The sequence below is a fragment of the Corythoichthys intestinalis genome, chromosome 6, assembly GCF_030265065.1.
Source record: "Corythoichthys intestinalis isolate RoL2023-P3 chromosome 6, ASM3026506v1, whole genome shotgun sequence".
Lineage (NCBI taxonomy): Eukaryota > Metazoa > Chordata > Actinopteri > Syngnathiformes > Syngnathidae > Corythoichthys > Corythoichthys intestinalis.
This window is the reverse complement of record NC_080400.1, coordinates 29,642,085-29,660,127: the sequence shown is the minus strand read 5'-3', so window position 1 is coordinate 29,660,127 and position 18,043 is coordinate 29,642,085. Positions and strand designations below refer to the sequence as shown.

The window sequence follows — 18,043 nt, the reverse complement described above, 5'->3', positions numbered from 1 at the left end:
AATTATTATTGACAACAATCGCGAACTACTAGTTTATTTTTTGATTGAAAATTTTACAAACTTTATTAAAACGAAAACATTAAGAGGGGTTGTAATATAAAATCTCTATAACTTGTACTAACATTTATCTTTTAAGAACTACAAGTCTTTCTATCCATGGATCGCTTTAACAGAATGTTAATAATATTAATGCCATCTTGTTGATTTATTATTATAAAAAACAAATACAGTACTTATGTACAGTATGTTGGATGTATACATCCGTCTTGTGTCTTATCTTTCCATTCCAACAATAATTTACAGCACAATATGGCATATTTTATAGATTGTTTGAATTGCGATTAATTGCGATTAATTAATTTTTAAACTGTGATTAACTCAGTTAAAAATTTTAATCGTTTGACTGCCCTAGTTATAACATACGCGCTAAGTTAAGTGCGCAATGTATACACAGCCATTGCCACATAATACAGAATGCTTGATGATGGCACTCTCAATGTTTGATCCCTCCTCTTTCTCCCATCCGTCCCTTCCTCCCTCCCTCCCCTCTCTCTCTCTTCTCCACATGCGTGCACAGTTCCATCCCATGGCCGTCTCTAGGTGATCTAACGCCGCCAGTCTCCAGCAGGTGTCCAACATGGCGAGCACTGCAAGCGGATCTCTCGGTCTCCCACTCTTTCTTGTCGTGATTTTGATGTCCTGCCTCGTCAAAGGTAAGTTTCAATTCACATCCAATGGCAAGGTTTATGACGCAGCCCATTAAAAAGTGTGGAAAAAGCTTTGGAGAAGCTCAATGGGGGTGGTGGCACAAGTTGCTCGCGATGGCGCACGAGAGTCTACTCTCCTTTTTAGTGTTTTTCCCCTTCGCGCTCTTCCACGCCAAGATTGGAGTTGGTGACGAAAAACTGCGTGCCAGGGCTTCTGAAGCATCATGGCCAACAATTCGGCAGGGGTTCTAAGGGTGTTGTCGGTAGTTACGAGGCGATTTTGTGTCCATAATCGTAAGAAGTAAAGTAGCGCACAATTGCATAGGCAGCAATAAAGTAGCGATGTTGGATTCAAGTTGAACGTCCTGAAAAATGGAACAACACTCCAGTCTCGGGCAGAAAAACACGCATTGCAGCTGGGTTTTGACTGTGTCCTTTACGTGTGTGTTTAACAACCGACATGTCTGTGCACGAATCCATGAACCAGTGTTTGGGCTTTCACTGCATGCTGCTGCACGAGACTCCGCGTTTGCACCCTCTGTGGCAAGCGTCAACGCCTGCGTGTGTCTGATGTGTATGTTTCAATCTACGATTGTGATAACCCTGCTGACACAAGCCGCGAATTGGCAGCTGTTAAAATGTCAGCGCAGTGCCGGGTTTTATCCAGCGCAGCGGTGTGTATTTTATTGCTGCTGTTGTCTCTTTCTGGCTTGTGAAAAAATGGAGACCATGTACATAGAATTGTGAGGGTTAGGTCGGCAAGAGGTGCCACGATATCAACAGGTACACAGACAGATATATACAACTAGTAGGTACATTATGGCACTTTGATCTGATGCAATACAAGAGCTGCAACAAGAGTTAAATATTTGAAAACATTTGCAAACTCAATGCAACTGTAATGTAATGTAATGCATGACATCAAAGAAACGCCACAGTTAACAATCTCTGTGCATTCTGGTTGTAAACAATGTTACACCAGAGTGATGTCCCTTTGCCACCAATTTCAAATTTGTTTTCAGGTCACATGTTCATTCTGACCTATTTATTGCATGACATGGGGGGGAAAAAATTGGAATTCCTCAGCGTCACCTTTAGAGTTGTTGAGCTCATTTGACCTCTTGCAAACAAAAACAACAGCATTACTTCCCTGAAATGTAAATGTTAAGTTACTTGAGGATTCTTAACTCATTGCCTGCTGTCGGAGGAATTGTGAAACAGTTAATCTGTTAAACACAATAACGCTGAATTCATGAAAACCGGGAGGACCGCTGTTCTGTTGATTTGGTCTCCCCGTTAAATTGATATCCAAAGCGCTACTGAGCATGCACAATTTGCACATGGAAATGACCCCCCCCAAGGGTTATCACAGTTCAAATGTCCATCGAGTTGATCTAGCATTTTGACTACAATGTACGTCGTTGCTGTTTTTGTTGCTGCAAGTAATTGGGGTTGAACAATTCCGGTTCCATGTTTCGATTCCGGTTCCGAACGATTCTCGATTCCGATTCTTTAAAGAGGCAGGACAAAAAAAACAAAAAGGGCAGGGTAAAAAAATCTTTAGTTTAAAATTGTATTAGTTTATGTTAATGTCTTAACTTCTCAATTTTTTTTTTTAAATTATATGAATTTAAAATGTATTATTATTTATTATTAATACAATTAATATGGAATTTATGAATTATATGAACTTCTCGCAGGGTTATTTTTAACTTGTATATAAATATCAGTCTTTGATCTCGAATGTGTTGAAGCTTCTTTCCACAGGAGTGCACTTTCACAAAGATGTTTATTTTTCAAAAGCTCACGGAGAAAACATTTACTTATATTCTTTTGCCATACATGTATCTTACCTGGGAGCTACATCAAAGCATTAGTATAAATTCTTCTATTGATTATAATTTGATGTAGATGAGGCAAAATATTAAGGTTTCCTTATTTGTAAAACCATTTCTGTTGTGTTTACAGAACCATGCAATGTTTATGTTGTGACAATACCAGTTAGGCCAATGAGTGGCGAAGTTGGAGTGTGTAAGTATAATGCGGATGCTAGTATAAAACTAGGATGCTTTGTGATGTAATGCTATGTTTTCACTGCTACGAGTTCATTAAAAAAGTAATCGTCTGCTTCTTTCTAAATAAGCAACACAACAGATTCCGAAACAAAAATCCTTTTAATACTGTTGATTTTAATGGAGGCGTCTACTGCTTTAAGATGGCGGCTGTTTACTAACACCAGCGAGTCTTTTATGCTGCATCTAGTTCTCTTTATATGTTCTAACGCCGCCGAGTCTAATTTCGCATCTAGTTCTATATACATGTGATATCGACCATAGCCCGACGTAATAATGCAATTTATTCTCATACTATTCCATCCATCCATCATCTACTGCTTAATCAGGGGTCGGGTCGCTGGGATAGCAGAAGACAGACGTAATGTGTTGTTTTACTTACCCGGTTCTGACGGTGCAGCGTGTCAACTACGTAGCACTAAGCTAGCTATGCACTTGTATTCCATGAAGCCGGTCGTGCAGCCACCTTTGGATGATATAGTTGTGTTGCAAATGTTGCACTGAGCTGACTGGTCATTTTTGTTGTTGTTGTAAAGTTAAGCCAAATTTTTGAGCGCCGCCGCTCGTGTCCATGGTTGTAATCACAAACATGCGCTTCTTGTGGCTTCTTCTTCGTGGTTTTTGGCAGCATTTTTTTTTCGCTCGGTGGTCAGGGCATCGAAACATGGAATCGAAATTTAAAAATTCGACCGGTTCTTGGAGAACCGGAGTGTTAGAACCAGGTCCCATCAGTGCTCGATGCTCGATGCCCAACCCTACAAGTAATCATTTTAAAGTACGTTCGTTTTATAGTGCCTTTTGAACACTAACCTTATTAAAAATGCTTATCGTAGCCTGTTGAAATACACCATACCTATGCTGAAGTGCAGTGCAATGGTCCAATCCGTTTTGACTGGGAGTCCTGGAAGCAATCATTCGCTGCCAGATTCTCCAAGTCAAAATGTAACGAAAGTCTAGCGCCGTCAATGACAGCCAATGAGTTACTTGTCCAAAGGTTTGAATGTGGGTGCAAATGCTTATTTGTCCAGTAAATGGCGAGCGACCATTCCAGGGCGTGAGCTGAGATATGCACCAGCTTTCCTGTGCCCCCAGTGAGGACAAGTTCTATTGAAACTGAATAGTTGGGTAACATTGTTCAATACTGTCCCAAAATGTTTGTAAATAAGGGCCTCCTGACCACTATTCCCGCAAACTATAAAAAAAATACTTGTGATTCAAAGTAATTAGTATATGATCAGGTAATATTTAACTGGGGAATCAATACCTCCTTTCAAAATGAGTGTTATCTTATAAAACAGATTTATATTTTGTGTATCGAATGAATTGTCCTGTACTCGTCGTCATCATCGTCTCACAGTGATTGTTTTCCTTCAGCTCACTGCTCACAAAGCTTGTATTTCACAGTTGTTGATTGTATTATGTGTTGAATTGGAGTGGAACGGCATACAGCATTGTTTCACCCTCCATTCCCCTCCTCACCTTTAAATTAATTAACCTCATAGTCAAACAGAATAATGTATTGTATATAAGAGCCGTTGTAGTTTTTTTCAAGACTTGGTGCAAAAAGAATATTCCTCTTTCATTAATTTACATAATTCTTATACTAAGAAGAAAGAATATCACGATGCATGAACTAGCTAGGTAGCTAACCTTTTAAGCTAAAATGTAAAAAATCTACCTAAATACAATTAAATATTTGTAATCCCTTTCATCTCAACACTGCTCTAAACTGATGCAAATAGTGGATTATGGAAGACAAACATGAGTAAATGAGTACTTAATACAAGATTATGATTGCAAATCATGTGCTAATCATGAGTCGTCGGAACACGTCCGTCCTCTGAGTGGGGTCTCGTACAAAAAGGTATATGGAAGAAAGGCATTTATTCCACTTATTGTGACTTTGAAGCCATTCGTCAGGCCTGAGTGATGGGAAAGTGGATCAATGTGACGCTGTCACGGAGCCCGCGGGCGGTGCTGAGGGACGCCATCACAGAAAAACAAAAGGAAACATACAGTTGTTACGGGCCCCACCAGCCAGCCTGTCGTCATCTGGCAGCCAGCAGTTTGCCAATGTGAGCGATTGCTCGTGTCCGTCTCTCTATTCACTAGTGATGATTCAAGTGTTAAGATCACTCAGGTTGACTTCTTGTTGTAGTGGCAGGAGCCCTCACATCATATGAGAAGACACAGTGAAATGCCTTGTTTTGGGATAAGTGGATTTGACATTTTGGGGGTCTGCTATTTCAGTGAGAAAAGTGACTAAAATGACTTGTTTATTTTCTGTTGTTTTAAATGCCTCTTTCTCTCTCGCCATGCAAATATCCTAGGAGAAAAAAAGTCTTGTCATCAAGTATTATTTCTTTAACAAGAATTGCAGAGTTGAGAAAAGATGTTTCCTGAAGTGCAGGGATGGCAAAGTGTGATTGAAGGTGTGATTTTGTATTAACACATACAGGATTTCCCGCACATGTGAAATATCGTGGTGGGCCGCCACACTAAAATAAAAGCCGCCACGCCTTGCAAATGCGATTTTTTTTTTTTTAAGATTTATAAGATCCATTCTAACTTATAATTTGTATAATTTAACATGTCGTTTGAATAAATAAATGAAGCTCATTTTTACACTCTATTTGTCATAAGTCGTCTGAAATAGCACCTTAAATACAAATTGTTCCTTTACACGCTTTATTTTGAAAAATGCATCAGTTCTATTGAAAGCTTGCGGCTGGTACATTGGCTCGGCGCAAAGATATAAATCGGGAGGAAAAATCCACAGAAAGGCATTTGAAGTTAATGAATGTACAGTGTATCACAAAAGTGAGTACACCCCTCGCAATTCTGCAGATATTTAAGTATATCTTTTCAGTGGACAACACTGACAAAAGAACACTTTGACACAATGAAAAGTAGTCTGTGCAGCTTATATAATTGAGTTAATTTATTTTCCCCTCAAAATAACTCAAAATATAGCCATTAATATCTAAACCCCTGGCACAAAAGTGAGTACACCCCTTAGAAACTATGTACATCCCTAAATGTCCAAATTGAGTACTGCAGGAGTGCTGTCAGCATTGCTGCAGAGATTGAAGAGGTGGGATGGGGGTGGGGGGGTCAGCCTGTTAGTGCTCAGACCATGCACTGCACTCTACATCAAATTGGTGTGCATGGCTGTCACCACAGGAGGAAGCCTCCTCTGAAGACGGTACACAAGAAAGCCCGTTCCAGTAATCCAAGTGCTTTGTTAACATGTCTTCAGCAAATTGTTTGTGGGCTGTCTTTTAAATTAAACTGTAAACATGAAGAAATTAAATTGCCTATCCTAGGATCCTAGAGCTCAGGAAGAGATGTGTTCAAGGGTTTATTAAATACATATTTGCTACTACCACCAAGATCTGCACCCGCGGCGGCTCCACCCGGGCCAACAGAGCCTTCCCCTCACAGAGAGCGCCAGTGGGCAACACGGGACAAGTCTGTGAAAGTGTACAACCCACGCCATTCTCGGGACATCTCTACATGTGTGAAAGCAATGACATGGATATATGTGTGAAAAGGGCTTGTAGTATGTCCCGAGCCCTTTACTAGAGCAGTATAATACAGTTATGCTCCCAAAAAATAAAATATTTTTAGTGTGCTTTACATTCTAAAAAATATAGTAATTTACTGGAGATTTCCACGTAAAATTGTCATGGTTATGTTACAATTCTTTAAAAAATTACAAATTTTAAATTGCCTGTTTTAAATGTTGCTGACTCATGATGTAATGTGAAAAATCTAATTTACATAATGGAAGCTTACAAGTGCTGACAAGTCCCAAGACAGATGGAGTGGGTTGATCACTGGGTCATTTGCATAAGGCAGGACCATTCCCTTATACCGGCCTGATTTCAGCAAGGCTCAAAAAGGGAAGTAAGTAAAAAAAGGGTGCTATAAATTTTGATCTTTGGGTATTTAAACAAAAGCATATCAAAGATTTGCTATGAAAACATCCGGAAACTGTTTTAAATAATAAAAAAAGAATTGATCTTTGATTTTGAGAAAGCCAAGCGAACAGAGAGCAAACCATGTCATTTAGGAAATGGCACCTTTTATTTTTTGCCATAGTTAATAATTCACACACCTTACTACATAAAAGAGTCTTATTACAGCAACTTGCTCGAGGATAATAATAATCTTGCGCTTAATTGGCCATTGATAGTACCCACGTGTGAGCCTTGCGCATTAGATCACCCCAGTACATCATTTGTAACAATAATTCTGCTCTTCTATTTAAAGAAATTGAATTTATTGCTCATTAAATTTACATTTAACAGCTTAATAAGCCCCCCCACTAATTGCTAGATAATGCATGGCTCTACTTTATGCGCTGCTAACTAATCTTATTATTGGAAGGGAGCTTGGCAAAGAGAAATGGCAGTAACTGGCTACTTGGTCAAGAGTCATTTGGGCCGCTTCCATTGTGTTCATCACACTGTACATGGCTGTGTCCTTATCGGGCTTGTACCTGATGCATCCACGTGGTCCGCGAGTCTTCACGCGGAAAAATTACGTCATCTCGGCAACCACAATCTTCCCTAGCGGCGAACGAACGTGTCAGATTTCCGCACTGCTTACAAGCTGAAAGTTTTGAACCGCACACACGGCGGATAAGGTGCCATAGGTGGAAGGTGCAGAAATGATTAATCCTAATTAACTCCTGTGGAAAGACATGGTGGATGAATTTATTGCAGAGTTTCACAAGTACAAACATATGCATGATTTGGTAGATAAAGACCATTGGGATATGAATGCCATTAAACAGCAAAGAAGTTGTTCCCATGTTGCAGAAAAATGGATTCTCTTCTTCTGTCATAGTATGATGTTGCTCGTATGCTGTAGACCCACCTTTTGCTGTCGCCTGTAGTCTGGGAGGATATTGGTTTCACCACGGAGGCAAGCTGCACGAAAGCTCACTCATTTCTGTGTGGAACTTTTAACTCATTTGATATAAACCAGCCTTTACTCAGCTCTGCCCCTGTTTTGTACAATTGTCAAGTCACGTACTGTATTTCACATTACAAAAAATTACCATCAAACAAAAATAGTTGTATAATAATTACGTACTTTCTGACTATCAATTGCATGGGTGTTAAAATTAGGCCTGGTTCGATTTCCAACTCATTGTCCATTTTTTTTTTTGGGGCAGATTTACTTTAGTGCGGCTACTACCTGTGACAGAAATCTCAAACACTCTACCACCTCAAAAACCACTCGGCTCGCCAAGTATTGCCATCATGGCTTAGGACAGTACTTCTCAAATAGTGGGGCGCGCCCCCCTGAGGGGGTGCATGTGACCTCGGGGAACATGCTTTTTTTTGTTTTTTTGCCGTACTGGAATAAAGTGTACTTGCACATCCACTCAGTAGGTGGCAGTGGCACTCTCATCGCAGTATTTTTGAACTAAGGAAGAGCACTCAGCACACACAGAAAACAGATATGAAGAGCAGTGTGCCACCGCCGTTTTCGAAAGCCGTTTTTTGACCGGACTCACGCAGCGACCCACTGTCTTGTCCGGTTCTCACGTCGCCGCCCGAGAAGTGCCATTTTCGGCTTGGGATCGTCACGACGACCGCCCTCACCTACGGTTCTACCTCGACCGCCGAGAATGCGCTTTTTTCGTGCTGTTTGCCTTTTAGCTTTGACTTTTAATATAGTGGGTGATGAGGAAAGACCACTGTTTACTGTGTCTAAAAATAATTTTAGCGGACAGCCAGAAGCCAAATCAATTAAGACGCCACTTAAAGACATTAGACCCCAATCTCATTGATAAGCCGCTTGATTGTTTTTCAGTGAAAACGTGCCGAATATTGCCAACAATCGTCCTGCTTTGTGTGTTATATAGGTAATCCAGTGAGTATTGTTAGCATGCTCATTGCAAAATAACTCCACACCATTGCAAAGGAGGTAAATACTGTGAGCAGCAAAAATAAAAACCGTCCTGTCCAAGGACACTCTTTTTTTTCTTTTATTCAGTTTTGTTTTTTCGGTCAAATTTTTTGGCATTTTGTCCTCATGAGTGAATGTTTCTAATCAATTTTGTTATTGTTTACTGATTTTATTACATTTTATTTTTTTGTATCAAATGGTCAAAAATGTACCTTGAGTGTATTTTTTACAGTTTGGAGGTGACCTTTTTTTTTAAATTCAGGCAAATTGATGCACGTCAAGTCCTCTGTTACAAACAAAACAATGTTAATAAAGTTATACTTTATTATAAGTTGATCTATGTTACTTTTTTTCTTTATTAGAAAAAAAGGACACAATGTTAGGCAGATGCGTATTTATAATAGTAATTTTATAGACAAATGATACAATTTACAGTGGCGGCAGAGAGTTTGGGGGGGGCGCGAAACATTTACGTCTTCCTTGGGGGGGCGTGACAGAAAATAATTGAGAAGCACTGGCTTAGGATAAAATACAATAGTACTAATGGTGTATCTGTACATGCATTTGTATTGAACCGTTTCGGTTCGTGTTGCTCGGTTTGGAACGGTGGCGTACTGAACGAGTTTCTGACTTAATGTAACCCTTCCTTTCAAGGCTGTGAGTCGATCGGGTTAAAGTTTTTTTGTGTAGATTATATTTACTCCATCTTCTCTACTATAATGTGGACCAACACGGTAGGACAGTATAACCCAGAAACGTCAACGGCGCGACAATGTGGCCGCCGCAAGAACGCAGTGAAACGCGGGCGTTAAAGTTAATCAGCCAGTGCACACCAGTTACAGTGCGGCCGCGTGTTAGACGCGTCCCAGAAGCAGCTCAACACGACGCACGCGAAAAGAACGGCAGAGTTTATTATTTGACGCGAGACGCGACCCTCCTGCGTCAATAGTACTACCGGTAGCTAGGATCGGGCAGACCGGAAGTCACTCGTTTAAAAACACGGTGGATCCATTCGATTTTCAAACTAATATGCAATCGTAACCCACTTTTTGATTCCATCAGATCTCTTGCGTGGTAGATCGGGGCACAGTTGACTTGTCTTTGTTGGTTTACTGCTGTCTTCTCTGCTATAATAATAACCAACGCGGTCCCGTGTTCAATACAAAACCCTCCTACCACAACAAAACAAGAAGGAACTAATATTCACATAGGAACTAAAGTTATACAACATAAAATATACAATAAAAATGAATACTACATCACATTTGTAAAATATAAAGACATAATAAAATAAATAATAGCCCATTTAAATAAAATAAATTGAAATGAGCTAAAACACCTGTAATTAAATAATAGGAATTATACACAGATCCTGCTTACAAAATTAAATTTATTAATTTCTGTGTGGCGCTTTAACTTGAGAAAATCCACCAATAAAGCTTTTGAAAACCGTTCATAAGAAAAAAAAAAAAGATTCATTGAGGCATTTCATTTGTAAAACACATGTTAAAATCTTTATCATTGGGATTGCTTTTCTCTTTAGTACAGGACTTCTTTTTTCTTCTTTCTTGCAGAAAGAAAGCTGACCAATACGTGGGGTCTGAAAGGCAAATTGTTGTTGGATTATTATCTTTAAAAACCCGCTACTTTTTGAGCAGAATTCTAGCTTTGTATAGGCTAATGTTCCTATTGCTGAAAGCACAAAGATGTGTAATAAACAACTAGCACATTTATATTTTGCATTTTGTTTTCTTACTGTACCGAAAATGAACCGAACCGTGACATCAAAACCGAGGTACGTACCGAACCGAGATTTTTGTGTACCGTTAACACCCCTAAATAGTACAGTACAGTAGTAACTGAAACGTTCATTAAAATGAATGAACAAAACCCTTACCCTAAAATATAACAATTTGTACATTATAAATATTCATATAAGGATTTAATTAAACTGAATTACATATAAAAGTAAAAAGGAAATTACAGCTAAACACCTTTTTTTAAAATGAAACAAGAATGTACTTTGAAGTTCAAAACAACAAACCTGTAATGTTTGAACATGGACATTAGATTCTGTTGTGGTCCACTGTCGGAAGCTAGCATACAACTGATGGTACTTGTGCCACACTTTGAGAAACAATGATCTAAACAATAGATATAGTGGGTGCTTGATGAGTTTACCAAAGCTTACTCATATTCACATTACTAAAAGTGTTGCTAACCCTCTGTCAATAAAACAAATTCCCATGCAAGTCATCCAAAAATCTTTAATCTGTGGAGGATCCAATGAAATCTCAAGACTATCAAGCCTAGTGTCAGATATGTCCCCTTATGCTATAGATAGAATTAAATTACAGTGGTACCGCAACATAAGGACGCATCGACATTAGGCATGTGCCGATTACCGGTTTAAGGTATACCGTGGTATGAAAACGTCAAGGTTTCAAAACCACCAAAATTTTCCGTCATACCGTCCCTATATATAAGCTCTATGTATAAGCTCTTTTTTGTGTCCCAAAAATGCTTGGAGAAATCCCTCCCTTGCAGATGTAAGGCTCAACCCTCACCTACCAGTTGATGCTCAGTGTCAGTGACAGTCATGAACGTTTCCCACCAGCTAAGAGCGTTAACTCCAGCATGTTTAGTGTGTCTAGCGGTGGTAAAACATGTGCATTTTTCTCTCTGGCAACTGTCTGTGTTAAGAAGAGAGTGTGTGTATAATGTAAACATGATACGAGTCATACACACATGATTTTTATGGAAAATAATTCAATTAATTTTGTTCTGATGGTAATAATGTTGAGCTGTGGCTGTGGGTTTAGGCTCACCTAAAGGACTGCATTTATTTTATTAAAATGGTAAATTTTTATTTAAATTAATTTTAACTTTTATGTTCCAGTTTGCTCATATGTTTTGAAAAATAAAAATCCTGTTCAATGGAGAAAGTTTTTTTTTATTTTTTTTAAACCCAGATATCTCAAAGTAACACATTTTAGAATTGTAATTGCAATACCGTGATTCCATGAAACGGTGATATTTTGGCTTAAGGTTATCATACCGTCAGAATATAATACCGAATTAATTGTTATTTTTATAAGTTATGTTTATGGGGAAATCCATCTCGACATACGACCATTCAGACATACAAACCAGGTCATGGAACGAATTAAATTCGTATGTCAAGGTACCACTGTATTTGTTGTGAATTAATACTATCCTGCAGAATATCCATTGATCTGTCATTGCAAACTTTTTTGAGGATTACTAATTTACACCATGAGTGTGTCTGTACTCTTCTGGAGAAATCCAATAAAATTGATCAGCTCTGGGAAGGTTTCTCGCTGCTCAAAGCGAATATAAAGTTTTCAGGTCAACGATTGCAGCGAGTTAGACAGTTTGTAAAGAAGAATTCATTGTGGAGGACCCGTATAGCAAGGAAAAAAAAAAGTCTTTGGATGTGAAATTGTTTTTACTTTCTGCAAGGTTGGACGAGTGCTGCAGTCAACTCTAAATTATGTACCAAATGAATAAAACTGAACAAGAAAAAACAGTGTTAAAACCATGGGAAATATCTTTAACGACAATGTGTCTGCATTGAAATGTAGAAAAGAGTGAATTAGGACAAACAGAGCAGATGACAGAGCCTTCTAATAGTGGTGGGGACAGAAGCCTTCATTCATATCTTTGCAGTGTTAATGAGGAAGGCAAGCATCAATACTGCATTGTTTTCCCAACTTGCTTTCACCCAATAGGCCGGGGTGGTTTCGATGCTAACAATCGGGAGGAAAAACGGGAAATGCTGCCGTCGGGTTTGAATAGGACATAGAGGCCACATTAGTATGGCTGATGGAACAATCACAAGCTACCATTAAAGGCAGCCGAGAACACTATTTTCTCTTCCTTGTGACACACCAAACAATTTTTGCCTTATGCTTTTATAAAAACACGATTGGATTCCGGCTTGCTTCTCCCACGGTTGTTATTTTTCAAGAATGATTTCTGTACTTTCCAGCTGGACGCATCTCAGTTTGTGGCGCTGCGGCAAAGGTTGCAATCATATGCCTCTTGTTGCACGGATGGCTGCTGTTCGTGGAACTTTCCCGGTGTCTCAATCTCTGACTGCCATTTGTGTCACATCAAAACACAGCTTCATTTAGACAGTGGGTTGTCAGTGCTCACATGAACCCTACAAAAATAAACTTCCCCAGTGCATTTATTTATTCAGTGGAAAGGTGTAATCTGAAAAGCCTGCACTTTTTGGCGCTTGTAAAAGATCAGATTTCTTGTTATGGAAACCAGAAATTTTCAGCTTTATTTTGCATTTGGGGAGTATCGGAATCCCTGATGCGGGGGTCTGGTCCTTGTATGATCGGTGTAGGAGTTTGGTCCATGTAGCCGGTTGTAAGTCGGCTCTGTTTCCAGTGAGGGTTCGACAACGCCAAGGCTGTCCTATGTCACCGGTTCTGTTCATAACCTTTATGGACTTGAGGGGGTCTGGTTTGGTGGCCACAGTATTTCATCTCTGCTTTTTGCAGATGATGTAGTGTTGTCAGCTTCATCAAGCCGTGACCTTTAACTCTCACTGGAGCAGTTCGCAGCATAGTGTGACGCGGTCGGGATGAAAATCAGCACCTCTAAATCCGAGACCATGGTCCGCAGTCAGGAAAAGGTTGAATGCCCTCTCCGGGTCAGGGATAAGGTCCTTCCCCAAGTGGAGGAGTTCAAGTATCTTGGGGTCCTGTCCACGAGTGATGGAAGATGGAATGGGAGATTGGCAGGCGGATCGGTGCCGCGTCTGCAGTGATGCGGACTCTCCACCGGTCCATCGTGTTGAAGAGGGATCTGAGCCGAAAGGCGAAGCACTCTGTTTACCGGTCGATTTGCGTTCCTTCCCTCACCTATGGTCATGAGCTGTGGGTCATGACCAAAAGAACAAGATCCTGAATACAAACTGCCGAAATGAGTTTCCTCCGTAGGGTGTCCGGGCTCTCACTTAGAGATAAGGTGAGAAGCTCGGTCATCCCGGATGGCTCGGAGTAGAGCCGCTGCCCCACCGCATCAAGAGGAGCCAGATGAGGTGGCTTGGGCATCTGATCAGGATGCCTCGGGGGCGCCTCCCTGGTGAGGTGTTCCGGACACGTCCCACTGGGAGGAGGCCGCGGGGCCGCCCCAGGACAAGCTGGGGAGACAATGTCTCCCGGCTGGCCTGGGAACACTTTGGGATCCCCCATGAAGAGCTGGATGAAGTGGCTGCGGAGAGGGAAGTCTGGGCTTCTTTGCTGACGCTGCTGCCTCCGCGACCCGATCTCGGATAAGCGGGAGAAAATGTATGTGCGTAGTATGTATTGTATTGGCTCGGATATAAGACGGTGTTTTTTGCATTGAAATAAGACTGGAAAAGTGGGGGTCGTCTTATATTCGCGGTCTAGACATTATACCCATTCACAACGCTAGATTGCGCCATCATTGAAGTGATGTTCTGTCATGTCAGATCTCAGCTACTCTCCCCATTCACGACGCTAGATGGCGCCAGATATCATTGAAGCGATGTTCTTTCATGAGAGATCTCAGCTACTCTTTTTAGTTTAACCAGTTTGCATTATTTTTTTGCAATGTTTTTACTTATTCAGATTTGTTTCAAGACTACAGTTACAGTTAGACTTCACTTTGATGGTTAATGCAGTTATTGCAATTTTGTTGTTTTGTCACAATACATTGGTTTATTTACATTTCAAAAACCAGAAGCCATTCATTTACGAATGTGATTGCACTTTAGTTTACGTATGTGAATGTTCAGATAATAAGATTAGAATGAGGCAAAATTACATGCTTTTTCTCCCAAATATATTGTTATAATCATTTGTTTCAGATGTACTGTAAATATTTTCTGTATAAAAATTAATTTGGTGTTCAAAAAGTTTTTTTTTCAAAAACATGAGTCTTGAAAAAGAGGGGGTCATCTTATAACAGTGGTCTCCGAACTATGGCCCGCGGGCCGGATGCAGCCCGCCTCCACATTTGGTCCGGCCCCCTTAACAATACTAGAGAGCATTTTCATTTTTTGTTTTTCAATAGTGTTATTTATTTCCTGGCTTTTTGCTGTGAAGGAACCCAGAGAGGGTTATTTGGTTATTATCTATTTAATTAATAGTGTTATTATAATTTATATTGTATTATATTATATTATATTATATTTATTTTATTTACTTTTGCTCCGTGAAGAATCCAGAATGGGTTATTTGATTGTGGCTTTCTGAAAAACAATAAATTTGTATATTTAGGCACTCCTGCAATCGTCACACTTTTTCTGTTACAAACTGACCCCGGCCCCCAATCAGAGAAGGGAAAAGTTATGTGGCACTGACAGGAAGAAGTTTGGGGAACCCTGTCTTATAATCAGGGCCGTCTTATATTCGGGCCAATACGGTATTTTGTATTTGATTGGAGACATACAGGAAATCCCTGTCTTATTTTTTATTTTATTTTTGGTGGGAGTAACTTATCCGAAGTGAATTAATGATAAATATTTGTGATTCTTGCTTTTTTTTCCCCTTTCATCTCCCATAGCTACGAGATGCAGCCAGAAGTCCATGCTAACAGAAAAGCTGATTAATCGAGTAATCAGACGATTAATCAAACGATTAATCGGAAAAATGTCACCTTTTTAAATTTCCTCCACAATTTAACTTGAAGTTTTTATAGGCATGTTGTAAGTAACAATGAAGACAAAATGGATGACTTTTTTCCTTCAAAAATAATATTTTATCACAGCTTCCTGACTTAACTGTAGTGTACAACTGTGCTGTTTTAAGTATATAAAACTTGTAAAGCTTGTAAGTTTTTAATAAAGGTTCTGAGTATAAAACACAAAAATAATTTTTCAGTACACAAATCAGACAAAAGTCCTGTTTATTCAAATAAAAAAAAGTGCTGCTGATTGACATTTTTTTTCTTGTGGGCAAAGCGCTGGTATAAAATTGTGACAATGACTCATTTATTTTTCAACAAACTAAACAACAAAATCAAATAAGAAGGAGGCACGCTGTATTAAATCAGTTTTCTTTATCAAACAGTTGTTCATAAATACAATCCATATCCAATTTCAAAGCACTCTCTTTTACAGTTTGAATTGGAGTTTTTGAAAGGACTCTAAGCTGTTATATGAATTGGTTTATGTGTGTGGTTTCTTTATAAAAAGAAATGAGACAACTTTACTATCTAACAACAACGTAAGTGCTTATTATGCCTCTCCAAAACACAATACAAATGGACACTTAACACACTGATTAGCGTAACCGCTAACTATCTTAGAGCTACGTTCTAAGTAGTAAAGTCTCATCAACAAAGAATGCATACAATACATTTGGCTTCATTCACTCACCTCTGATGGAGGCACACTGGGTATAACAAAACAAAAGACAACCTCACTTGCGACACTTTGTAATACAGTGATTCAGCTACCCAGCCTGAGTTGTTGCAGTGAGCTCTCTCTCTCTCTTGCTCTAATCACAGCCTCACAATACACACAGACAAGGACCCAAAAAGGACTGCTCATAGCTGCCCACAAATATCGACTATCATATTCGTTGGCAACTAATTTATTAATCGATTTAATCGATTAATTGTTCCAACCTTAATAAACATATTTTCTACCAACTCAAACGATCGTTTCTCTGCTTTTTGTGGTCCAATGGTGCCAAATAAAAACAAGGAGTTTGAAATCCGCACTTTTATTTTTGATAGCAGCACTCTATCTGAAATATTGTATTTTTTTATGGTGCTTTAAATACACTTGTTGTGATATTAGAACACCGACGTGATCATAAGACTCGACTACAAGCTTGTGTGTGGTGATGTAAGAGTATTGTAATGTCAAACTGGAATAATGGAGTCATGTGATTATTGTTATTGTATCTGATTGGTGACACTGGGTGAACAACTGTGCTGGCAAAAATAAAGTCGAGAGAAAAAAAGTAGCATCTCTAGTGCAGCCCAAAGTAGCAGAGTGAGAGTAGCGTTTCTTCTTCACAAACCTACTCAAGTAAAAGTATGGCGGTGTAAAACTACTTTTAGTACATTTTTCACAAAAAGTTACACAAGTAAATGTAACGGAGTAAATGTGATGCCTTGCTACCCACCTATGATACTAAGTATGTATTTAAAAGAGATCTAGCTTTATTATTGTTTCTTCTACAATAATTTAATAGTTGCATCTCCTTGAAATGTGCGTTGTTTTTTTTTTTTTTTAACTTTTTTTTTTTTTTTTTGTTAAATTAATTCTGGAATCACTATGTACTAGTATATGCTGACAACTTTTTAAACCACAAAAATGTTTCCGCAGACATTTGGTGGATGAGCTACTATCGGTTATATTGGCGGCTCTAGGTGGCTTCTTCAGTTACATTGTAATGTTGTTCGTATGCTGTGGACACTCTTTATTGCTCCATAAAGTCTGGGAGAATTACGGCTAACTGCGATGGAAACCGCATGGAGTATAAATGCTGCAAAAAGTGTGCTTGCTAGACTAGGCACGTCTAATTTCTGTGTGGTTATAGTTAAAAAGATGTTCTTAATATACTGATGACCTGTTAACGTTACATATCCTATCTGTAATATAAGTTCATTTGGTTAATTTGGTTTTGATTCGCTAATGTGGGTAAACTAATTGATAGCATTAGGCTAAACATATAATCTACACATTATTTTGGAACTTGTAAGTAGATTTTTGGAATAAACTATTATTTATTTGGATAAAACATTTTTAAGACAAAAGAGAAAGACCTAATTGAGATGACGCTAGGTGGGTATCATTAACCCTCTACTGACTCATGGCTTTACCACACTGATTTTTCCCCCTTTATTTTTGGCATAATATGCATGACGTTAACTTATTCACTGCCAGCCCATGTATATGTATAGTATTTACAGACTATGTGCTGTCATAGTTAGTAAAACCTTTATTAAAAAAAACACCCATTAATGGCAATAGATGCCCAATCCATTTTGACTGGGAGGGTTGACTGCGATCATTCATCCAATGTCTCTCCTTACTTATGAATATATAATTCACCACTGTAGGTTTTGCGTTCTGTTTTTATTGTCCCTTTATTGCCCTTTATGAGCATTATACGCTGTGTGTACTCTCTTATTCCACTTTGTTTTATACCCAACTAAAGCCAATACGCATCGTTGCTTCTGTCCAAATGAATGCCGAGTCGCTCTGACCTTGCTCTCTCGCTCTTTCTCGCTTTTTTTGTCTTAACCATAGTCATAAATGTTTCTGTCACAGGCTATCATTTAATTTAAGGAAACCTTTGCATTTGTATTAAGCTGTTACAG

At 39.0% G+C, this 18,043-nt stretch overlaps 1 protein-coding gene across 3 annotated transcripts in view; it reads left to right on the top strand.

Moving 5' to 3' along the window:
- Positions 1 to 559: 559 nt before the first annotated feature.
- Positions 560 to 18,043, top strand: part of cadm1b (cell adhesion molecule 1b) — a 375,267-nt gene continuing 357,783 nt past the window's right edge. For 2 of the 3 annotated variants that reach the window (XM_057839778.1, XM_057839776.1), the window contains exon 1: positions 560 to 713. In XM_057839778.1, the coding sequence (XP_057695761.1) occupies positions 638 to 713 (76 nt within the window). In that variant the 5' untranslated portion in view covers positions 560 to 637. The remainder of the gene's footprint in view (positions 714 to 18,043) is intronic. The other variant, XM_057839777.1, reaches the window with a different exon arrangement.